At 36.8% G+C, this 26,332-nt stretch overlaps 1 protein-coding gene across 2 annotated transcripts in view; it reads left to right on the top strand.

The window, feature by feature from the left end:
* Positions 1 to 23,324, top strand: part of LOC123524433 (phosphatidylinositol 3-kinase regulatory subunit alpha-like) — a 44,297-nt gene extending 20,973 nt beyond the window's left edge. The window contains exons 4-8 of one of the 2 annotated variants that reach the window (XM_045302638.2): positions 1,810 to 1,968; positions 3,257 to 3,384; positions 13,762 to 13,938; positions 20,164 to 20,361; positions 22,620 to 23,324. In XM_045302638.2, the coding sequence (XP_045158573.2) occupies positions 1,810 to 1,968; positions 3,257 to 3,384; positions 13,762 to 13,938; positions 20,164 to 20,361; positions 22,620 to 22,806 (849 nt within the window). In that variant the 3' untranslated portion in view covers positions 22,807 to 23,324. The remainder of the gene's footprint in view (positions 1 to 1,809; positions 1,969 to 3,256; positions 3,385 to 13,761; positions 13,939 to 20,163; positions 20,362 to 22,619) is intronic. The other variant, XM_045302639.2, reaches the window with a different exon arrangement.
* Positions 23,325 to 26,332: the final 3,008 nt, after the last annotated feature.

The raw sequence follows: 26,332 nt of genomic DNA, 5'->3' as shown, positions 1-26,332 counted from the left end.
CACGTTACCAAGGACTTTAAAGTACATCTTTGACGGCATTCATTAAATATTTGCCCGTTTTCAATTGGTTTCTTTTCAACCGCGCCGCTATGCCGTTAGACGCTATGACGTAATGATTGTGACGCCAGAACAGTGAATTGTTGTATAGCCTAATAATTCACTGTTTTCAGCCTTCTTTGTTTAATAGGAAAATGAATCGGATCGTGTTAGAATACTAAATATACTTGACTCTGACTTACATTATTGTCCAATTTCGTTATCCTTATTGGAGTCAGTAAACACTCCAGTGACAGCTGAAGCTTCCCCAGATGCGTCCTATTTCACTATCCAGCATCGAAATAGTGGAGCGTGCTGTCTCCTGTGACAGCTGTTGTTGTATTTCCTATGACAGCTGTTGTTGTATCTCTTGTGACAGTTGTTGTTGCATCTCCTGTGACAGCTGTTGTTGTATCTCCTGTGACAGCTGTTGTTGTATTTCTTGTGACAGCTGTTATTGTTCTCCTAATACAGTTGTTGTTGTACTCCTATTACAGCTGTTGTTGTATCTCCTGAGACAGCTGTTGTTGTATCTACTGTGACAGCTGTTGTTGTATCTCCTGAGACAGCTGTTGTTATATCTCTTGTTACAGCTGTTGTTGTGTCTCCTATTACAGCTGTTGTTGTATCTCCTGAGACAGCTGTTGTTGTGTCTCCTGTGACAGCTGTTGTTGCACTCCTATTACAGCTGTTGTATCTCCTGTTACAACTGTTGTTGTGTCTCCTGAGACAGCTGTTGTTGTGTCTTCTGTTACAGCTGTTGTTGTATCTCCTGTGACAGCTATTGTTGTATCTCCTGAGACAGCTGTTTTTGTGTCTCCTGCTACAGCTGTTGTTGTGTCTCCTATTACAGCTGTTGTTGTATCTCCTGAGACAGCAGCTGTTGTTGCACTCCTATTACAGATGCTGTATCTCCTGTTACAACTGTTGTTGTGTCTCATGAGACAGCTGTTGTTGTGTCTTCTGTTACAGCTGTTGTTGTATCTCCTGTGACAGCTATTGTTGTATCTCCTGAGACAGCTGTTGTTATATCTCCTGAGACAACTGTTGTTGTGTCTCCTGCTACAGCTGTTGTTGTATCTCCTGTGGCAGCTGTTGTTGTACTCAGTATAATTTCTTTGTAAACGTACCACTCACCATAACATTCCCCTCATTTTTAACCAGGTTTTCGTAAAAAGCGGGCGGGCGTCAAACTTGGTTTCCGCACAATAACTTTAGTTTGGAACAAGCTATAGACACCAAACTTGGCCTGTAGATAGATGGTAAGGAGACAAAGGTTGGAATGCATTTGGGGTCATTTGAGTCAAGGTCAAGGTCGCTGTTGCTAAAATTAGAAAAAAAATGGTTTCCGCTCCATTACTTTAGTTTGCATTTCTGTACTGAAATCAATCTTGGCCTATAGGTAGCTTATAGAAAAACTAAGTTTGGGATTATATATGGGGTCATTGGGGTCAAGTTCAAGATCAGGATAACTTATTTAATCTTCACACTTAGAAAATTCCACGTTTCTTGTTTTTTATATATTTTTGTTTATAATTATATGTGTGTGTTGTGCTCTCTTACCTTTACAATTTCTTATGTTTATATTTACATATTTTCTTAGTATCCCCAAACGCCACTTCTACCCCCTATTTAATTGCTTGAACATTTATTTTACACACAAACCGCCCCGATACACATACACCCGCAAGTAATTGTTGGATTTTTATTCATATTTCAGGCAATGTAATATACATACTAATAACACCGAATTCTGATTTTCTTTGTGTTTAGTCACCTCTTCGTCGCACTTCTTCGCGGAGTTCACGCTCTTCGCTACACGAAGCGACACCTTTAACACTTTTAAAGACATTGCGTTGTGCAGCTGATCTTAAGATTGACAATGGTAAGCGGTATGATGGTATGCAAGAAGAAAATAAGTCGTTAGAAATGGTAAATCTTTATACATGTATTCTTATTTATATGTCATAGATTCTATTTTTACAGCGCTAACTTTCTTTGGCGTTGACAGCGAAAATATGGGGAATTTGTTAAAACTATTCTCCTTAAACAGCACTGAAACCGAGACTGTCTTTCATTTGAACTTGACATAAACCATTTGGCTTGTACATCAAGTTGACATAATAACTCTGATTGTCTTTTTCTTTACAAATTGTCCCTCCTCTAATTGTACTTAATTGTTCATGTTTTAATATTTGCGAGAGTAACATGAAGAAAAATCAATGTAACGTTATTATCATGCTGGGCAAAGTTATAGTTACAGAGCTTTTCAAATCAACTGCATGGTAATTAAGAATTAATTTTTTTTTAATGTTCATGCGAAATGTATGACAAATCTTTAAAATGGTTTTCCATAAATGACTTAAGAACCCTTTGGTCTCTCGGTTCAGAGAATGATAGTCTGTGGTTTGGTAACCCCTAATATTTTATCCAATAGGACAAAGGTCAAGGTCAAACTGACTCTAGACTTAAAGCATGTTCCGTTTAATACCTGAAAACGTTACGTATGCTTTCTGCTTTTTAATTTCATAGAATTTTTGCCTGTGTTCAAAAGATGACCCTTGTGTTTTTGGTCAATAAGTCAATGGTCCATGTTAAATTGAAACTATAACCGATGTCCGTTCAATATCTGAAACACTTTTCTGTTAACGGCTGATGATTACCTGTGATCAGAGCCTCAAGGGTCAAGGTCACAATAATCTTAAGATTTATATAGTTTTCTGATCAATAACTTATCAATTACATGGGAACGCTTATGCCTATGACCTTTAAACTTCATAAGTCAGTAGATGGCCCCTGTCGTTAGGTCATGGCGTCAGAATTCTTGGTCACAGCATACCAAAAAATTACATACCCAGTTGTTTCAAGGGGCATATGTATCTTACAAACAGCTATTGTTTAACATTTTATGATTTAAGAACTAAGGGAATTCCAAGCAATTTGATACCTTCCAGACACAACATAAAAAGGGGTAGATACAAAGGGCATTATTTATGACGATTATTCTCCGCGCCCCAGTGAGGCTTTTTGACCTGGCGTTCTGTGCGAGCGATTGCAAATATATGTGAAACAAATGCTACAATAAACACAGACGGACACAAAACAACTCTAACATGCATGTGTATGGCACGTGTCTGTGTTGTCCCTATTTGTTTGTACTGTGTTGGGGGTTGAAGCGCACAGGCAGCAGGTACAATAATGGGACTATATTTTATTTCAGAAACTTTTAGAGCTGAACAACTCCATAGATTCTACAAACTGCCTCATCAGAATTGTTGAAGCTCAAATCGGAAAACAGCAAGAAGTCTTTAATCGTTCGTCCATCAGTTCAAAGGAAGCGTCCAATGCGTATGTTACATTTTTTCATATCTGTCTATATATATAATAAACCTATTTTGTTTTGTGCAAATATACTGAACAAAACAGCTAATCCGTCATCTGCTTTCAATACCAGTTGTTAATAACTTAATAACTTCAATATTACCGAAAATACATTTGTAAAAACACACCTTTGGGGAATATTTCAAAAATGTCAAATTACGCAAAGATATGATTTTGTTCATTTTACAACCTCATCCCTATTTTAAAAATGTCACAAAAATAAACATTAAAATTGTGTTTATGGACACCATATATAAGAATAAAGAGTTGTGCAATATCATACAAACATCTAATGCTCCCGTATGATGTGACATGACAGTGTGACGTTATTTTGTATTTGTTATCATTTCCTTCCACACTAACGTTTACTGCTAACATTGTAAATTGTGAAGGCATACGATAAATAAATTGATATATCCGCGTGTTTTGATATTGTTGAAATTTGAAATATCTCCAAACTTATTGTTCTGAGGGTACGCTATATTTCAAATAAATTTTATGATATTGCAAAATGACAAATTTTGTTCAGTATACAAGTATTATGGAACTCCGGGACTGTCTGATGTGATCAACTGTAGTTTTATTATGTTAACCTTCAGTACTAACTTGTTAAAAGCTGTGTTATTTTGTCTGTTTGATGTACTATCTTGATGACGTCACCACATTATGTAGCTGCATCATACAACAACAGCAGTATTGCGTTGAACAAGTTAATATAGTAATAAATTGATACTGATCATGAGTGTTAACATAATAAAACTACAGTTGATCACATCAGACAGTCCCGGTGTAACATTAAATATTGACCCCGTTGAAAATAAATTGACCCCATGGGTCCTTTTTCAACGTTGAGAATTGACCCCGCCAACATTTCAACATTAAATTTTGATCAAAATGTCGTTGAAAACTGATCAATCGTTAAATTTTGATCAGTCATGGGGTCATTTTTTAACGGTTAGTTAAATTTAAGATAAACGTCGGAGATCGTCTGTGTGTAGAAGAGATACACTTAATAAAATTCCTAATTGGTCAGTTTATATTGTATTATTGTTAATAATGCATGTATTTACAAGAAATTTCACATACCGACATTTGAATAGGTACTGCAGCTAATTATTGATTTATTTTTGGCTGACTCACGGCCAGCGTAACCGCATTAGGCGTTTTGACCAATATTGCATATTTTGCACGTGCAGGGCATGCGCACCATTATGCACTTGTTAGTGAACATTTTTGGAATTACTGACGAAAGTCCTACTAGAAAAACACATATCGTTGTGAAATTGACACAAGAGCAACGCGCCCGGGCTGTCGGAATTTTACAACAAAACTCAAAATCGGTAACTTCAATGAATTGTCCTTGGGTTAAATTTTGCCAAAAGAGCGGATGGTAGATAACCAACGATTGAAGGTTCTTGTAAACGGAAATAAGGTTAAAAATGGAAATAACCATCAAAGTCAAAACGCCTAAGGGTTAGATTAAAGTCTAAATAAGGACTATTTGATGTCATTAAGGACATTATGACATTGCTTGTGTGTTGTTTTTATGTGGAATTTGTAAGATGATGCTTGTTAGTACATTAATGAGATAAAAAATTACAATATCATCATTTTTGTGCCCCTCCCCCCCCCCCCCCCCCCCCCCCCCACCCCAATGAGTGGTGGGGGCATATAGATTTGCTCTTGTCCGTCCGTCCGTCCGATAATGTAGTGTCGCGCCTAGCTCCAGAGGTATTTGCCGTAGAGTCACAAAACTTTTCAGGAATGTTGGTCAACATGTGTAGTTGTGCACCTGGGGTTTCGCATTCGGATTCATTCAGTCATGTAGGAGTTATGGCCCCTGACTTTGTAAAAATTGATCATTTTAGTGTTGTGTCGCGCGTAGCTCCAAAAGTATTTGACGTAGAGTCATAAAACTTTACAGGAATGTTGGTCAGCATGTGTAGTTGTGCACCTGGAGTTTCGCATCCGGATTCCTTCAGTCTTGTAGGAGTTATGGCCCCTGAATTAGTAAAAAATAGGTCATTTTAATGTTGTGTCGCGCGTAGCTCCAAAAGTATTTGACCTAGGGTCACCAAAGTTTACAGGAATGTTGGTCAGCATGTGCAGTTGTGCACCTGGGGTTTCGCGTCCGGATTCATTCAGTCGTGTAGGAGTTATGGACCCTAACTTATTTTGTTTTTTAAGTTTTTACATTACACAAGACCAGACTTCTTGTCCAGACTTACTCAAAAAAAAAGTTGTGTGAAACATGTATGTTAAAATGTACTTGACCTAGAATCATAAAACATTAGAGGATTGTTTTATAGCCTGTGAAGTGTTCTCTTTAGGATTTTCCTCAGCTAGGGCAGAGGTGAAAAATACACATAAGGTTCATAAAAGTTTGTGTTGCAAACATCTTAAAAATTATTTAACCTGAGTCATAAAACCATGTTAGTGGCAGGAGTGGGGGCACCTGTGTCCTATGGACACACATCCAGTTCTAACCTTTTGTTAGTTTTATTTGTGTATAATAACAATCTAAATGCACCAACTATTCTTGTAAATACTTATATATCCTTTCCGCGCCTGTAACGTAATAAAACGTATTAGCGTCTGATGGCCCTTTCACGCTTCCGAAGAATCAACAATTCATTTTGAAAATATCTCTGACATGTCTAGGTCTGCAGCTCTCAAATGCGGAAATATCTTACATCCGAGGCATATACTGACACCATCAGACAACATCAACAAAGACCTTTTGAACGATTTGACGAAGTTCCAAAAATCTCCATATACTCTTGCTCCGTTACGGACCCCCGTTGGATTTGTGTTTATTCTGAGTTCAAATATGTTTTCGTAGATGAAAAGCTGACATGTCGTGCCAAAGCCCAGGTATTTTCAAATCGTTAGAAAGTGCTGAAAATTGACTCCCCATTGGCAAAACAAAAAAGTCCACGCGCATACATTTAAAGGTGGGGACCCCTGCGCGTAACCCCTGACTATCGACCAATGCAAAGGCGACTTTCGCTGTATACTTCCATTTTCATTACTTCCGGAAATAGCTGAAGGTCGAGTGGCGTCATTTTCTGTGTTGTCAAAATCATACCTATGCCTGGCAAGATTGCATAAAATCTGCCCGGTGTCCTAATTTAAGGGTATGCCATTTTACGCATGTGTAAACCTACTATTTCAAATTCGTTTATAGACTGTACAGATATGCCTTTAAGATATAGTCTCTCATAATTCTGTTTAGAATGACCACATATTTCGAATTTTTGACACAATGGAATTAACTATTATAATAAACAAGGGCCATAATTTGTATTATATTCAAGTAAGAGGTTCTAATAGAGTTGATTACTAGTAAGGCTCGTGTGATGTTTCAATCCAATACATTAAATGGTTACTGAGATATGGCATTGATAGTAACTTGCACGCAATAGGCCTACCTCACCCAGAAATTTTAAGTCGAACAAGGGCCATAATTTGTATCATATTCAAGCAAGAGTTGTCTAACTTAAATATTTAAATAGGGTTGTTTACTGGGATGGCTCGTGTGATGTTTCAATCCAATACATCAAGTGGTTACTGAGCTATGGCCTTGATAGTAACTTGCACGCAAAACCTTAACCAAGGTGTGACGCAGACGGCCGCAGACGCCAGGGCGAATAGCAAAGCTCTCCTTATTCTTCGAAAGTAGGACACATTTTATGTCTTTAAGCGGTGATAAATTTTTTTATTAAAAGTCAGCGACCTTAACCATCCCACATTGGTGATCTCGCTAGAAAAAGGCATGCCAAAAATGTCAGAGTTAATGGTAACATGTAGAAGTTTTGGCTGTACGATTTCCACAGTATATAACTCTGAAAGTTTCGGAATGTGCGCCATATTATCTCATTTCACCAAGTCTTAAACTGTGAATAGTTTGACTCTATCCACTCATAACATATTCGGCATTCTTATCAGTTAGTGTTTTATTTTCGGTCGTGAAAAGGTGGTGTAACGTTATATTTAGACCATGTCGGTATAGACTAGTAAGTTACATAGAGGTAATTTTACGACGTGGAAAACTGACCTCATTAGTCGTTTCAACGTTACCTCACCATTACATGAGAGATCCATAAAACATAAACAACCAGATCAGTACTGCGACTCGAACAAACGGCCCTAAATTGACGAGAGATTTTGAATTTAACGTTTTAAGCACATTTTATTCCCAGTAATACATGTACAAATTAAATACATGTACATACATTGTAGTTTGAACAAGATAAGTAGGGATGGATAAGAATAAAATGCATATAGTCTTATAGAAGTCTTCTCCTTTGGACAAAGTTTGTGCAAATACTTGAGCTCTTAATTGTACCGGGATAAGGAATGAAGTCTTAGAATGAAGTCTTACGAAACAATTTGATCGAATATAATTGTAAAGACGAATGTGATGGAAACTAAATAAATACGATTCATGTGTTTTAACGATAAGAAAGGAGAGAAAGAAGAACTAAGAATTTAACGTTGAAATATGACCCGACTGTAGTTGGACAGTTTTCAGACATCCTGTCCACATATAAGCATCTAAACATGTGTAGCTGGGTTTTAATTTCTATATCTGACCAGTATCTGCAGAGTTATGGCCGATGAATTGGCAAATAATTAGACGTATCATTAGCTTGTGGCGCGCTCGAACGTCTAACTAAACGTTTATTACGTAAAGTCCTACAAAAATACAGAAATGTTAATATCGTAAAAGGGAAATTGCGTACGACTGTTGGGATCAGTTGTAATATGCCCTGACTATAGTTGATCAGTTTTCAACGAGGGTCAAATTTTCACGCGTGGATGGATCAGCGGGGTCACTTTTCAACGTTGAAAATTTAACGGTCATCCGTTGAAAAAGGACCCATGGAGTCAATTTTCAACGGGGTCAATATTTAATGTCACACCGGCGTTCCATAAGTACACAGAATGACATTGAGTGGTGACGACTTGACGAGTTTTCTGGGGATTGACTGTTTTTGACATTGCCGAGTAAGTGTCTTGGAGGAATTTGCATGAAAGTGTATCAGCATTCAATGTTCACGCTCAAGGTCGTTATCATAATTGTACGCCGTATATATTAGTACATGAGAAATTGGAAAACAACGCTACTTTTTACTCTCGTACACCACCTTTCATAAATAGGAAACTAGATCAAATTTCTAACGGTCACATTTTCATGTCAATTGTTTGCGTAAGTACAACAGTACTATGCCTTCTTGTTTTAGTAAATCAGTACTGGGCCTGAGGGTATAATCAGTATTTCTTGATTGATTCAGTTAGTATTTCTTGTTTTATTAAGTCAGTACTGGGACAGGGGATGCAGTTAATATTTCTTGTTTTAGTAAATCAGTACTGGGCCTGGGGATGCAGTTAGTATTTCATGTAAATAAATCAGTACTGGGCCTGGGGATGCAGTTAGTATTTCTTGTTTTAGTAAGTCAATACTGGACCTGGGGATGCAGTTAGTATTTCGTGTAAGTAAATCAGTACTGGGTATGGGGATATAGTCAGTATTTCTTGTTTAAGTAAGTCCGTACTGGGCCTGGGGGATGTAGTTAATATTTCTTGTTTTAGTAAGTCAGTACTGGGCCTGGGGATGCAGTTAGTATTTCTTGTTTTAGTAAATCAGTACTGGGCCAGGGGATATAGTCAGTATTTATTGTTTTAGTAAGTCCGTACTGGGCCTGGGGATGCAGTTAGGATTTCTTGTTTTAGTAATACAGTACTGGGCCTGGGGATGCATTTAGTATTTCTTGTTTAAGTAAATCAGTACTGGACATTGGGATGCAGATAGTATTTCTTGTTTTAGTAAATCAGTACTGGGCCTGGGGATGCATTTAGTATTTCTTGTTTAAGTAAATCAGTACTGGACATTGGGATGCAGATAGTATTTCTTGTTTTAGTAAATCAGTACTGGGCCTGGGGATGCAGTTAGTATTTCTTGTTTTAGTAAATCAGTACTGGGCCTGGAGGTATAGTCAGCATGTCTTGCTTTAGTAAGTCGGTACTCGGATAGGGATAAAGTCAGTATTTCATGCTTTAGTAAGTCAGTACTCGGCCTAGAGAGATAGTCAGTATTTCATGGTTGAAAAATCAGTCCTGGGCCTGATGGTTTAGTCAGTATTTCTAGTAAAATACTGGACCTGGTGGTATAGTTGATATTTCTTGTTTAAGTAAGTCATTACTTTACCTCTGGATGCAGTCAGTACTTCTAGTAAATCAATACTGGACCTGGGTATGCAGTCAGTATTTCTAGTAAGTCAAAACTGGACCTGGGGATGCAGTCAGTATTTCTAGTAAGTCAATACTTGACCTGGGGTTGCAGTCAGTATTTCTAGTAAGTCAGTACTGGACCTGGGGATGCAGTCAGTATCTCTATTAAGTCAATACTTGACCTGGGGATGCAGTCAGTATCTCTAGTAAGTCAATACTGGACCTGGGGATGCAGTCAGTATCTCTATTAAGTCAATACTTGACCTGGGGATGCAGTCAGTATCTCTAGTAAGTCAATACTGAACCGGGGGATTCAGTCAGTATTTCTAGTAAGTCAATACTTGACCTGGGGTTGCAGTCAGTTTCTCTAGTAAGTCAATACTGAACCGGGGGATTCAGTCAGTATTTCTAGTAAGTCAATACTGGACCTGGGGATGCGGATGCAGTCAGTATCTCTTGTAAGTCAATACTGAACCGGGGGATTCAGTCAGTATTTCTAGTAAGTTAATACTGGACCTTTGGATGCAGTCATTATTTCTAGTAAGTCAATACTGGACCTGGGGATGCGGATGCCGTCAGTATTTCTAGTAAGTCAGTACTGGACCTGGTGATATAGTCAGTGTATATCTTGCTTTAGTAAGTCTGTACTCGGCCTAGCGATATAGTCAGTATTTCATGCTTTAGTAAGTCAGTACTCGGCCTAGGAATATAGCCAGTGTATTTCTTGCTTTAGAAATTAGTCCTGAGCCGCCTGATGATTTAGTCAGTATTTCTAGTAAGTCAGTACTGGACCAGGTGATATGGTCAGTACTCGTATATCGTAACTAAGTCCGTACTCAGCCTAGGGATATATTCAGTATTTCGTGCTTTAGTAAGTCCGTACTCGGCTTAGGGATACAGTCAGTATTTCGTGCTTTAGTAAGTCAGTACTCGACCTTGGGATATAGTCAATACTTTTTGCTTTAGTAAGTCCGTACTCGAATTTGGGATATAGTCATTGTGTTTTATGCTTTACTAAGTCAGTACTCTGCCTAGGGATATAGTGAGTGTATTTCATGCTTTAGTAAGTCAGTACTCGGCCTGGGGATGCAGTCAGTATCGCTAGTAAGTCAGTACTGGACCTGGGGATGCAGTCAGTATTTCTAGTAAGTCAATACTGGACCTGGGGATGCAGTCAGTATTTCTAGTAAGTCAATACTGGACCTGGGGACGCAGTCAGCATCTCTATTACGTAAATACTGGCCCTGGGGACGCAGTCAGTATTTCTAGTAAATCAGTACTGGACCTGGGGATGCAGTCAGTATCTCTAGTAAGTCAGTACTGGACCTGGGGATGCAGTCAGCATCTCTCTTAAATCAATACTTGACCTGGGGATGCAGTCAGTATTTCTAGTAAATCAGTACTGGACCTGGGAATGCACTCTGTATCTCTATTACCTGGGGATGCAGTTAGTATTTCTATAAGTCAATATTGGGCCTGGAGACGCAGTCAGTATTTCTAGTAAGTCAATACTGGACCTGGGGATGCAGTCAGTATCTCTATTAAGTCAATATTGGGCCTGGAGACGCAGTCAGTATTTCTAGTAAGTCAATACTGGACCTGGGAATGCACTCTGTATCTCTATTAAGTCAATATTGGGCCTGGAGACGCAGTCAGTATTTCTAGTAAGTCAATACTGGACCTGGGGATGCAGTCAGTATCTCTAGTAAGTCAATACTGGACCTGGGGATGCAGTCAGTATTTCTAGTAAGTCAGGACTGGACCTGGAGATGCAGTCAGTATTTCTAGTAAGTCAGGACTGGACCTGGGGACGCAATCAGGGGATTCAGTCAGTATCTCTAGTGGGTCGATACTAGGCCTTGGGATGCAGTCAGTATCTCTAGTGGGTCGGGACTGGGCCTGGGGATGCAGTCAGTATTTCTAGTAAGTCAGTACTGAACCTGGTGATATAGTCAGTATATCTTGCTTCAGTAAGTCTGTGCTTGACCTGGGGATGCAGTCAGTATTCTTGCTAGAGTAAGTCAGTACTGAACCTGTGGATAAAGTAACATTTCTTGTTTAAGTAAATCTGTACTGGCCCCGAGTATTGTATTTCATATTTAGTAAGTCAGTATTGGACCTGGAAATGCAGTCAAGATTTCTTCTTGTAAATGAGTACTGGACCTGGGGATGTAGTCAGTATTTCTAGTAAGTCATTACTAGGCCTAGTGATATAGTCAATATTTTTGTTTTTGTAAATATGTTCTAGACAGTATGATCTTGCTTTAGTAAGTCTGTGCTCGACCTGAGGATATAGGCAGTATTTCTTGCTTTAGTAAGTTAGTACTGAACCTGGGGAAAATAGTTATATTTCTTGTTTTAGTAAGTCAGTACTGGACCTGGGGATATACTGTAGTCAGTATGTCGTTTTTAGTAAGTCAGTATTAGACCTTGGGATGCGGTCAGTATTTTAGTAAGTCAGTATTGGACCTGGGGATGCAGTCAGTATTTCTAGTAAGTCAGTTCTAGACTCGAGATATAGTCAGTTTTGGACTCGGGATATTGTCAGCTTTACTAGTAAGTCAGTTATTGACCTGGGGATACACTCTGTATTGCTAGTTATTTAGTATTAGACTTTGGGATGCAGTCTGTGTTTAGTAAGTCAGTACCGGACCTGGTGATATAGGCAGTACTTCGCGTTTGGTAAGTCAGTACCGGACCTGGTGATATAGTCAGTACTTCGCGTTTGGTAAGTCAGTACCGGACCTGGTGATATGTCAGTACTTCGCGTTTGGTAAGTCAGTACCGGACCTATGTCTATGTCTATGTCCTACTGCTTAGCAATCGTTAACGATTATGACTAGCAGGCGCGTTGTCAGGGATAGCTGTTAAAAGTAGTAAAAACACAGAAATTACCTGGTGATATAGTCTGTATTTTTTCATTTGGTAAGTCAGTTCTGGACCTGCTGATCAAGTCAGTATTTCGTATTTTGTAAATCAGTCCTGGATCTGCGGATACAGTTAGCATTTGTGTTCCATAAATCGGTACTGAGTGATACTATTGATGTAGTCAGTATTTCGTATTCAATAAGTCAGTACTGAACCTTGGTATGCAGTCAGTATTCTATGTTCAGTAAGTCAGTACTGAACTGAACTTAAGGATGCAGTCAGTATTTCTTGTTGTAGCAAGTCAGTACTGGACCTGGGGATATTGTCAGTATTTTCTGTTTTAGTAATACAGTACTGGGCCTAGGGATAGTCAGTATTCCTTGTTGTAGCAAGTCAGTACTGGATCTGGGGATATTGTCAGTATTTTCTGTTTAAGTAATACAGTACTGGGCCTAGGGATAGTCAGTATTTCTTGTAGCAAGTCAGTACTGTCAGTATTTTTTGTTTTAGTAATACAGTACTGGGCCAAGGGATAGTCAGTATTTCTTGTTGTAGCAAGTCAGTACTGGATCTGGGGATATTGTCAGTATTTTCTGTTTTAGTAATACAGTACTGGGCCTATGGATAGTCAGTATTTCTTGTTGTAGCAAGTCAGTACTGTCAGTATTTTTTGTTTTAGTGATACAGTACTGGGCCTAGGGATAGTCAGTATTTCTTGTTGTAGCAAGTCAGTACTGGACCTGGGTATATTGTCAGTAATTTTTGTTTTAGTAATACAGTACTGGGCCTAGGGATAGTCAGTTTTTCCTGTTGTAGCAAGTCAGTACTGTCAGTATTTTTTGTTTTAGTAATACAGTACTGGGCCTAGGGATAGTCAGTATTTCTTGTTGTAGCAAGTCAGTACTGGATATGGGGATATTGTCAGTATTTTCTGTTTTAGTAATACAGTACTGCGCCTGGGGATAGTCGGTATTTCTTGTTTAAGTAAGTCAGTGCTGAACCTGGGGATTTAGTCTAGAATGTCAGTATTAAGCATAGGGATACAGCCAGGTTATCTAATAAGTCAGGTGTAGGTCATCTGGTCAAAAGTGAAGATCTCAGTATTGCGTCCGGCAGGTCATCGTGGGGACATGCGTGCTTTTCAAACAGGTCTTGTGTTCACAGGTTATTCGCTGTTTAGTACATCTTTTTTTTTTGTTCAAGCTCATGATATTTGAATAGTTTGACTATCAAATATTGCAGATTTTCAACTAATTACCAAAATCTCACCTCCCGGTCATCCGAGTTAAGCCAAGAGAAGCGCCAGGTAATGGAGGCAAGAAGCAGCATACAGCAAGAGAAAATTAAAGTTGAGAAAAACCAAGCGTCACTGTACACAGAGTTACAGCAGATTGTGAAAGAAATTAACGCAATAAGGAGGTACTTATATTTTCAACACGATTGTGTACAATAAAATTATCGGGATACGAAACAAGAGTTAAACTGATAAGTGCTTACAGAATATATCCTGGACCAGTAAGTGAGCCCACTGATTTAAATGTATATGTATATTTTTGTTAAATTAGAGGTAGAGGTGCGTTTATTGGCGGAGGGGGGGGGGGGGTGTTTATAATGTGCTATACGGTAGTACATTATCATCCTGATAATATGAATAAATCAAAGCACTGAAGTACTGAAGGGGTGATTTTCTTGTCGGTCTGAGGGAAATTTTAGGTTCGAACCCTGCTACCAACCGGACTGTTAATATATAAATATCATATGGCAGCGTGTGTGACATTGATATTGTCAACCCGAGGGCAGAATGTCACCCGAGGCGAAAGCCGAGTGGTGACATTCTGTTTCGAGGATTGACAATATCAATGTCACACACGCTGCCATATGATATTTATTTTATTATACCGAACAAAATTTAGTACATAAATATGTTTAAAAATGTTTTTTATTCATTTAATTTAACTTAACAGTTTAATCTTTAGCGCGGTAATCGCCTGTGTACACATTAAATAGTGACGTCACTACTATATGTGTACAAGGGAGGCAATCATATGGCTGAAAAATTGAAGGAGTTAATTGCCCTTATATGACATTCAAAATATCAGCGCGGTCACATGACCTGACAGTCAATTTCGCTTGGTCACGTGTCAAAAAGGTTGAAAATGTTTTTGATAGTCAAAATATCTCTTTCTCGGGTAATGGGATTTTATCATTGTAGGCAAAAGAGAGGTATAATAATGATTATTGTCTAGTTCTGTTCCTTCCCTAATACGATGGTTAGGAAAATTGACGGACCCGTAATAGTGTACCTCCTTTTTTGAAGAGTATTCAATTCCTACCATAAACCTACTTTAATTCCTACCATAAACCTACTTTAACTAATTTTTCAGGACATAGGTTCAAGCCCCACTAGGACAAAACGTTTTTTTCATTCTGTTTCTTTTATCTAGTAAGATAAACTGTTTTTTCAAGACTTATTATTGATTTGTTGCACAAAAGCGGACATTTTTCATTTGATTAGCCATTTCTTGCTGTTTAAAGTGAATTTAACCTCTGATACAGAAGGGTGAAGGTATAGTCATCTTTTGATAATACTGAGTTACATGTGGTAAAAAATTATTCTTTAGTTTACATATTGTGGAAGAAATGTAGGTAGGTTTTACTTCTGCCTACGGTTATTTTTGAATGCAGAGAGCAAGGCCATATTTTTTCAGTGTTGGAGCTTAATTTCTATAACTTATTTCTAAATGAAACATATAAGTTTGAGCACTAATTTTCTTAGTTAGATCATTTCCAATCTGATGATGAGGTTCGATTCAGTATTTGATAAAAGGTTGTTTTCGAATTTTTTGGCACGTAGAAAAGACCATTAAAAAAAGAAAAATCGGCCGGGTTTACACATGCATGAACACCAGAAAAGGTAATTTAATTCTAAAGTACCTTATATATATATATAAGCGCCTCGTCTGAAAATTTATCGTCTCAGTCTTTTAATCAGTGCGAAAGTATCAGTCTCTCAACGGGAGATATAAAAAAATATTACTATACCTCACTTTTGTCTACAATTATAAAATCCAATTACCCTAGAAAGAGATATTTTGACTATCAAAAACATTTTCAACCTTTTTGACACGTGACCAAGCGAAAATGCCTGTCAGGTCATGTGACCGCGCTAATATTTTGAATGTCATATAAGGGCAAATAACTGCTTCAATTTTTAGCCAAATGATTGCCTCCCTTGGACACATATAAAGTAGTGACGTAACTATTCAATGTGTACACAGGCGATCACCGCGCTAAAGATGAAAGTGTTTAATTAAATGAATTAAAAAACATTTTTAACTTTTTTATATACTAAATTTTGTTCTGTATTATAAAACAAATATCATATGGCAGCGTGTGTGATATTGATGTTGTCAACCCTCGAAACAGAATGTCACCACTCGGCTTTCGCCTCGGGTGACATTCAGCCGTCGGGTTGACAATATGAATGTCACACACGCTGCCATATGATATTTATATAATATTATTCAGGTTAAACTAATGGACATTTATGTGAGGTATAATGATATAAAATATCAATGAGATAAAACCGCGATCCAACTCACTTAGGAAAAACAAGAGATACTTCTTATAACATTTATTCATTTTGTTATTTTATCATTATTATTACTTAATGAAACTGCTCTGGAAACCTTGTCGTGTTGCTGAATGCATATATTTTGAAAAATGAGTTGTTAATGCTGTGAAATCGTCTGGTAGACTATGCTTTACACATGAATATGATATGAAAGCCCCACGAAATACCCGTGCTCAAATAACCAATAATTTCACTCTTTTGTATACGTTCCGCGAAGACGTCTGTATTCACGGGGGAGGAACTGTTACACGAGACGCGGTTGTGGAGGATATCATGTTACAGATTTAGGATGCTACTGTTACAGTATTCCTGGATAACGTTACAGCATTCGGAGGATAAAAATCACTGTCGGTGTTTTGTTTGCCAAAAAAAAAAAAATAATTATTTATCTCTTTTTTGCAAAAGTAAAAATTGTTTCTCTAGAGCAATGGTATGTACGTCAGCTGAGACATGGTTTAACACGTGAAACACAGTATATTGATGTCTATCAAGCGTTTAATGACAAATCCGAAATTTTGATAGAAAATTATCTAAAAGAAGTTGATTAAAATATGTTTCAACCATATTTTATGCTCATTTGCATCGATAAAGACCCTCTTTAGGCATGCAGTTATAATACGAGGTAGAAAAATCAACGTGGGTCTAATTTTTCGTGGTTTTATAGAGTGTTACAGTTGTTGGGTGCTTCTTCTGGATGTGTTACAGATTTAGGATGATACTTTTTGGAATACATTTTGACAATATACAATACCAGGATAGCAAATAAAATTTAGATACCATGAATTATGCGGGATTTTTTGTAAGATGTAACAAATATATTATACCAAGTGCATTTTTTTCTAATTTCGAAATTCTAAATCTGATTCAACAGCTATATACACATGTATAATAAAATGATATATAAGCATTTTCAATGTGATACCATAATCACCAATTCGCATTGAATCGTCGTTTGCACTTTAATAAGCTGTTCTTTCATAAATAGTACCTGTTTATGCTACATGTATTAAGCTAGCAAACGATGTGTCCTAGCTTCAGAAGAGCTTGGCAATGCGTGTCTTTATCAACGATTTCAATTACTAATAAGCTTAAAAGAAAATATCCTCTCGGAATCGGTAATGGAGAATTAATTGGCTTTTCTCACGACAACTCGCACATGTGCAATTAAACTTCATTTCAAATAACAAAAGATTCTTTTTTGTTAAACATGTATACGTGTTTACTGTTGGAACAACCATCGAATCATAGTCTGCCTGCAGGCGCGTAGCTGCCTACAAGCAGATATACATCTGCGCAATGAAGATTTGGCAAGCATGCTCAATCAAATAGGCTAATCTGAAGCATTGAATCTGTTTGGTCACAGTTAGGAGCCTAAATCATTTAACAGGGGATTTTATACGCAGTTCATAGTTAAAATGGATAATGTTTCAGGATTTTCATCTAAAGGTATATGCGTCTTTGTCTTTGTGTGTATGACGGTGGCAAGAGCTTTTCAGGACTGTGCGCCATTAGAAGGCATGTCTCAGGACTGTAGGCAACGCGTAAACGCGAGCACGAGCACGTTTAATTCGGGTTGTTCAAAAATTAGGAGTTCCTTATAAACATAGCAACTCACTCTCTTTTTAGATTTGAACGAAAGTAACTAATCTATGTGAATATAAATAAATACACACTTAAAACATTTTTCGATTTCGCTCCGCGATATCTTTGGTGATTTATTTAGAGGTTATGGAAAAACATTTAACAACCGATGTATTTAGAGATTGTTCAAACGATCGGTCAATTTGCATGAAAAGGGGATGGGAGATTTGCTCTGCATAACTTGTATCATCAACTGTTCATCATATGTGATTTTTGACATATCACAACCGACATCTTCTCCCGTTAGGTGGACTTTCCTATGTTTTTAAACGTCGTTACAGCAACGCCACTGTAGTACATGTCTGACTGCCTCAAATGACAAAATAATTGTTGTTTAGCAGTATTTACATCTAACAACAGAATCCTGAAGAAGGAAAAAGTATTATCCTAAATCTGTAACACATTCAAAAGCAGCACCCCACAACTGTAACATATCCGACTAAACTGCAACATTCTATAAAACCACGAAATATTAGATCAACAGTAATTTTTCTATCTCGTTTTATAAGTCCATGCCTGAAGAGGGTTTTAATCAATGCAAATTTGCATGAAATACGGTGGAATATCTTTTAATCAATTTCTTTTAGATATTTTTCTATCAAAATTTCGATTTTTTTCATAAAATGCTTGATTGACATCAATATACTGTGTTTCGCAGGTTAAGCCATGTCTCAACAGACGTGCATATCACTGATCTAGAAAAACAATTTTTATTTTTGGAAAAAGAGATAAATCTTTACCACATATTTCGCAAACACAATACCGACAGCTATTATTATCCTCCGAATGCTGTAACGTTATCCAGGAATACTGTAACAGAAAAATCCTAAATCTGTAACATGATATCCTCCACAACCGAGTCTCGTGTAACAGCTCCTCCCCCGTGGTATTGCTCAAATTTCACGAACATGACCGTATAACTTGAACTGGCTGCTTCTTGTTTTCTGGTTGGGATAGATTACGTTTTGCAGCGTGCACTGAATTTTTAGAACTACATGTTCCGGCAAGATTTTTTCAATAAATGCGCCCATTTAATCGCGTAATCAGTTGCAGAAATCACATTATTAGAATACACCTAGCTGAAACATGAAGCAGTCAGTAATACACTTAAGACTGTTTAAACCGTCAGAAAATGTAACTGCCAAAATGGAGCAGACCGCTATACACAGGTGTAATAAGTGTACATAAACCTCGATATAATATGAAAGCCCCATGAAATATCCGTGCTCAAATAACCACTAATTTCGTTCTTTTGAGACGCTATTCGATCAAACGCGTGAAATTAACATTAAGTGCACGACCTAACAAAGACAAAATCCGTTGATTGTAAAAAAAGGAAAATATTTTGTTTTCATGATGATGATGGTGTACGGTATTTAATCTGATGATGATGATGATGATGATAATAATGCTAATTGTTACATTGAAAATGGCCTAGCAATACAAGTTGTTGTATAATTATGCTGTCATTGGTTTTTATAATTGACTATCGGTATAACAGCATTATGTTCACATCCAACCTTAACACATGTTGCTAGTCTGTTACATGTGTTTCTGAGTAAAACAATCGTTAAAAATAATTGCTGTCAGTAGACAATGGAAATCGCAGCTGAAGACGAAGAGAGTGGATACAATAAGCTTAAAGCTTTCATCACAATCGACCTAAAACAAATTAGTATAAAGTAAAGTAAGACGAAGAGCACATTCTGACAGACAGCCATTTGCCTTGCCACCCTGATGGTATTCTGAAATATTGACATATGCCTGTTCTTATTCTGAAAGCTGTCACCCTGTTCTTTTTCTGAAAGACAACTATATACAATATCCCACAAATGTGAATTGGGTGACACTTTACCGGGATGGTTCAGTTTATTCTGATTTGTAAAAAAAACGAAAAAGAATCACACATGATAGGTTCACAGGAAAGTGTATATGTTGTGACTAACCGTTCAAAAAACTTTACTGCTGGAGTTGACAATAGAAAAGTCTACAAACATTTTCTCTTAAATGGCTGGTTATTTGTCGGGTATGTTATTTGGGTTACCCTCTAATAATTCCGTTTCGTTAAAACACATGGCCGTATGTCTCACTTATTTGCCAGAAATGCTTGCCCTGTTTATAGTCAATTTGCAGAAATGTTTCTTGGATATATTTCTACCAAAAGATTTATCTGACTTGTATAAATCGGGTAACCGATTAAGCGATATTACGACCCTCTTGTTATACTTTTTATCTTCTACGGCGAGCTCGGTTGTCTGCTACTGGCAACTCTTGTCACATCGACAGGCCTGTTTACACTATTTACTGAAATTTATTAAAATAGGTGTTGTCATTTTATATTGAGATGACATTCAGTAAAAATATTTCAGAGAATTGCTGAAGAGAAAGCCAGATTTAGAAGCATTCCTTGAATGTCTTCTCGATGAAAACCTACGGACTACTCCGGAAATCAAAACACTCAGAATTGACAAATCAGCTGCAGAAAATATATTAAACGGCAGTGCCGATGGAACATTCTTGGTCCGGACTAGCAAGGATCCTGATAAGCCGTATATAATCAGCGTTTGGCAAGTATTACAAACCTCAGTATAATCATCTCAGTGCTGTTCTGAAAGATACGCAATTGCTTAAAGGTAAAGTTAAAAACACTCACAAAATTGAAACGAGGGACATCGTACAAGGAAAAAGTAGAGCTGTTGCATTTACCAGCGTTTTCCTATGAAACCTGGTATCCCAGTAGTTGTTTGTGGGAATGAATTCAGACTGGTGTTCTAACCTTCAAAATATTAAGAATCCACCCTCCTCAAAAAAAAAAAAAAAAAAAAAAAAAAAAAAAAAAAAAAAAAAAACGACCAAAGACTTAAAATATAAAAAAAAATGAATGGCGTCTCCTGCTACGCATATCGATTTTATAATAGTTTCAAAGAAGTGTTCCATTGGTGAACCTCTACCAAGATTCGTGAAAACATGGCCGCCACGGGGATTGGTCGTTTTTACCTGCTTCTTCATTATGGAATCTTGAAAATCCTCTTGACAGAAACTGTTGGCCCTTTCTTGTAATAATTTCACAGACATTCCTTGGGTAACAACTTACTAAAAATATTCACAATACTTTGACTTATCAAAACGTGACCGTCAGGGCTAAAAAATAGAAAATGGTTCAAATGCCATCTCCTCCTAAACCACTGGTCTGATTTTAAAATAACTTCACAGAAATGTGTATTTGATTAACCTCTGAAAAATTGTTACACGAGGTTCTAAATGGAATAAATCACTCACCTGAGGAGGATTTTGACCTTGCTTCTGACAGAGTTTGATGAACATCCATGATGCAGATCATTAAAATCTTTTCATTTTTTTTTATGTGATGGCCCCAAAATGGGTAACCATTTAATGCAAATTTGAGAAAGGTCCACTCAAATGTGCTGAAGATCAAAACTGGTCCTATCAAGTTCATTAAAAGAAGTTGCTTAAAGATTTTCAGCTCTTGCAACCCATACCTTGCAGTCAAGCAGAAATGTTTAAATAAAACTGAGAAGGTCCATACCAAGTTTAGCCAGATATATAGAGAGAATTTATAGGAACTATTCACCACAAGTCTGGTGAAGATCCATACAGTGGTTCATTAGGATAAATCAGTTAAAGTTTGTTTTTTTTCTACTTTCAGTTCTAGCGGTCTCTAAAAGGGATCAAGCGGAACCATTCACACTTTTCAGGGATGCTACAGACCGTTTGATGAAAACCCATCAAGTGGTTTATAAGGTCTTTTCTATATTCAGCTCGGGTGGCCCCATAAAGGGGCCAAGTAAATTTTTTTAATAAATTTAGAAGTCCATGCAAGAATGCTACAGACCAAGATTGGTGAAGGTTCATGATCTGGTTTATGAATAGAAGTCGTTTAAATGTTTTCTATTTTTAGCTCTGACAGACCGTAAAAGGCGCCATGCAGAACCATTTGAACAAGTATGCTACAGCACAAGTTTGGTGAAGATCCATAGTCATATAAAGGTCTTTGTTTTTAGCTCTGATGGTACCAAACACAACAATTTGATAAAAATTGAGAGAGATTCATATAAGGATTCTTCTGACAAATTTGGTGATGATCCATCAATTAGTACATAAGAAGAAGTCTTTTAAAGGGATTTTTCTATTATTATTTTTTTTGGTCTGGTAGCCCCTAAAACCGATTGAGCAAATTTGAAACAAGACTATAGGACAGTGTTATATAACAGACCACGTTTGGTGAAGATTCATCAGCTGTTTTATGAAAAGAAGTCGTTAAAAGATTTTTTTTATCATTAGCTCTGGTGACCCCTAAAAGGGGCCGAGCAGACCCATTTGAACAAACTTGAGAGAGGTCTATGTCAGGATGCCTCTGAATACGTTTGATATAATTTTGACCAATTGACACCAGAACATCCAACTATACTATTAGCTCACCCTGAACTGCCCTTAAGTTTTAGTTTCGATGGGAGGTATTTGAAAAATAGATATACATCAAATATGTTTGTATTTGCTTTTGTGGAAGAGTGTGACTGGTTTGAAAGGAAACTATAAACTTGACTTTGGAAAACCCTGCTGTAAAAGATATCATGTATATATTTGCAATGTATTTGTACAATATATCTCTCACATTTTGGAGTATACTGGTAATGCCATTGACAGCCCTGTTAAACAGGACGAAAAAGTACTAGTATTTCCAGTATCAACACTTATAGAATGTTTAACGGTGTTAGTATGTGTCAAATTCTTAACGAAATTTTTATGTGCTTGAAAAAAAAAAAGATCTGTATTTCTCATTTACTGTAGTTTTTCTTAATTTTAGTTACATGTCAAAAGTTTATCATTTTCCCGTGCTACAACAAGAAGAACGTTTTGGATTGGAAGAAGATACGTGTATATTTGTCAGTATACATGAACTCGTAAATCAGTACACCAAAGTTTGTTTTTCCATTCACGATGCTAAATATGGCACGTTAAAACTCCAACAACAGCAGACACAAAGACAATAAAGTACACGAACAGTATTAGAATTGCATGAATACCTCCGCAGACAGAGTTTTTTTATAGAAACATGTAGTTTTATCCTCACTCCTGAAACATTGAACATATGTCTATGCTTGTATGAATTTAAATGCATATTTGGAACTAAATATTGTTTCAAACCAAGGGCAGACAAGTCAAATTTTAGCTTTTGTTTTTTAAAAACATAAAATACAATGTATTTTCTGTCGTAAAGGTGTTCATTCACATGTAAGCAATATTTTATGACAGTTTAGTGTATTCTTTTTAGAGATTTATTTAAATGAACAGAAAGACCCATTACAAAGAGTTAGAATCCTTTTTGCTATATTTTATGAAATTTAAGTCTGGAGAATTGTTAAAAATAAGAGTTTGCGGGGGAAAGGGGTTTGTTTTGTTTTTTCTATATTTTACGGAGTTTTTCAAAAATGTGTTACTAATTTTTAAAAATATTTTTAATTCTTCGCATTTATTCATTTATCAGCAAATATAATTTTATACAAGTTTACCTTTGTGCGTTATTATCATTATTACATACACGTTTCTATTCCCCGTTAAGTTACACTGGTACCGGAAATGTCAATATTATAATGTTGAAAATCTTGACAAGTTGTTTAGACGTATTTTAGAAATCATGATCATTTAGGCCAGTAAAACAGAACGAGTTGTATGTAGGTACTTGAGAATAATTTTGAGAGATATTTTTAATGCGACAAAATCATGAGTAACTAGAACTTACTTTATTTTTTGGAATTCCTATTTATTTTCTTTAGCGAGTATCTTATCATTTTAACTGTGATAAGAACTGCTTTCAAAGTCATTTCCTTTTAGGCTGCAAGCAACGAGACACAAAATTATACACAAATGTGTTGATCAAGATAATACAACCAACCAAGCACATATTATATAGTCCCATACCTCGTTTAATTCTTATCCGAAATTGTTTGCAGTTCACAACTGACCCTCTTGTTCGCCAATTTATTTATCCACTTTCTAGCACTTTAATCGCTATTTATCATTGCACAAATAGTCCACATTATCAAAATGTCTGAAGATAAGTATCATCCTTTTAATTAATCTGAGTTTCCATATTTTCTTATTATTTTTCTTGACAACTGCCAGAATTTCTGACAGGAAACACTTGCATTTTACACAATATTGAATAAGCGAAAGTACCGTTGTAATCTATGAAGACGTACATCCCGCTCAGTCATACTTGGTTATTAAATGAACATGTTGGATGATTTTTTTTTTGTCAAAATGTGAAGAAAATATAATCTACAACTCTGATGTAAAACAAAATGGCGTCATTTAAAAATCTAACGGAAGTGACTTCTCCGTATTGGCCCTCTCTTTTGAACTAATCAAAATGCTTGAATTCCGTATTGGCCCTGTTTTTCTCGTATTGACCCTATTTTTCTCATATTGGCTCAGTTATGTTTTGTATTAGCTCTGTTTGTTTCATATGATGTTTGCAATTGATCTAATACAGTGTTTAATATTGTAAAGTTGAATAATAATTTTCCATACACTGACGCCTGAATTTCATATCGGGTGCGTGACGTAATTCAGTGTTTGTTCTTGCACTATTTTTTTCTATTTAGTTCAGTATTGTCAATCCTATTCAGGCTATTATACAAATGTATGATATTTACATTATATTTATACGTGTAGATGTGTATGTAATAAAAAGGTTATTATCTTTGCATCGGGAAATATGCACTCGTTCTTCAGCGGAAGAATATTGCGCTCCTAAAGTCGTGCAATATTTCCGCTGAGAACTCGTGCATATTTCCCGATACAAAATAAATAACCTATAAATATTTGTCTTTTTTGATAAAAAGGAAGATAATGACAAAATTTGAGAGAAATATTTAGATATTTTACAACGAACATTCACATTTTACACTTTTCTTCATTGTTGAGCTGAATATTATGTTATACACAATGCTGTATTTAGAAATTTCACTTAACTGAAATAAATATAATAGAAATAAGGTGGAGTAGTTTTAAGATATATAGTTGTTTTCGTTATCAAATTACGGTGCATTTTGTGTTGTTTTACTTTTATGCAATGGCGACAATCTTAAAGCAATGCATGACTGATTGGTCAGAGTTCGTTGACGTTCGAATAACTTTTCTGTCCCCTCTGTGGGGTTGAACCCTTCAAGTGATATAGAATTCATTCTTGTGAGGCAGCAATCCAGCTGGCTTGCCGAAAATTATTGGTCCTACCCAGGCACTTGCCCGTAATAATGCCCGGAGGGGCACCTGGGGCCCTATACCATTCAAACTAGAGAATTGTTATATTCCTAAATTGTTTCCGGTATGACGTAATAAAAAATTTTTTAGAGGAAGACCCAATGTGCTTCTCCATGCATTATTTCAGGCATGGGCGGTCATCTGCATGGTAGAACCATTGAGCAAGTCAGATAGATGGTTTATATGACCACCTTGGCAGAGCTCGAACTCACAGAGAGTCTGCAGTTTTACATACGGTTGGGTATTTATAAAGCAAAACAAAATGTTGTTATAAAGTAAAGTTTTCATGTTTTTAATCTAGAACATATTTTACAGAACACGTATTTTACATCATAATTATATTAATCATAATCTAGAAAACTTTGACAAAAAGAAACACTAAAAAGGAGGGGCCGAAAAGTGGAGGACGAAATGACCAATTTGAAATCGTCAAGGGATACCAAATGATCAAAATGGGGACGAGTTGACTGCTGGACGATTTGACTAGGGGACGAGTAGATTGTAAATCGACATAAATCGTTTACGGGAGATCACTCCGTATCAGAAGTTAAGCTATTTCCACACGAGTCTTGCAACGGATTATTATGCTATCTAACAATACAGTTAAGAGCACCTGCACACCACTTAGGAAAATATTATCTATTCCATTCGAAACCCTGTGAAATTTTTCATCCACCAATCAAAATGTACAATTTTACAGGAAGTAAAAGTGAATACAATACTGGCCTTCGGCCGGTGTAATGAAGTATTTCGACCCCCATAGAATAATGACCCCCCCCCCCGGTCATTATTCTATAGAAAAAATGACCCCCCGGTCATAGTTTTATGACCTCCAGATCATAGTACTATGACTCCCCCACGTGAAGTAAACTGAACCTCACGAAGAATATTGACTACCATAAAAAAACGACCCCGGTCATTTGGTCAAATTTAGTTATACCTCGTGTATCTAAGGCCTAATTGCTGCATTTTATGCCCCCACTCGGGGGAGGGGGGCATATAGATTTGCCCTTGTCCGTCCGTCCTACCGTTTAACCATTAGCCTCAGATGCCATCACTTGACACAGAAATCAGAGCATTCCGCAACGGGAAAAGGGATTCTATTTCTAGACGCTGTATCTTGGTGTATACATTTTTTTCAGGAAAATAACAATTCACAATACGTTCACAAAACACACCAGTGTCAATAATCCCTGCAAACTTCGGTATGAAGTAATTCTTCAGAAGAAAACTGCACAAGAAACTGCTAGCATA

This window comes from Mercenaria mercenaria, chromosome 3, assembly GCF_021730395.1.
Source record: "Mercenaria mercenaria strain notata chromosome 3, MADL_Memer_1, whole genome shotgun sequence".
NCBI classification, from domain to species: Eukaryota; Metazoa; Mollusca; class Bivalvia; order Venerida; family Veneridae; genus Mercenaria; species Mercenaria mercenaria.
This window is presented reverse-complemented; position numbering and strand designations above follow the sequence as displayed.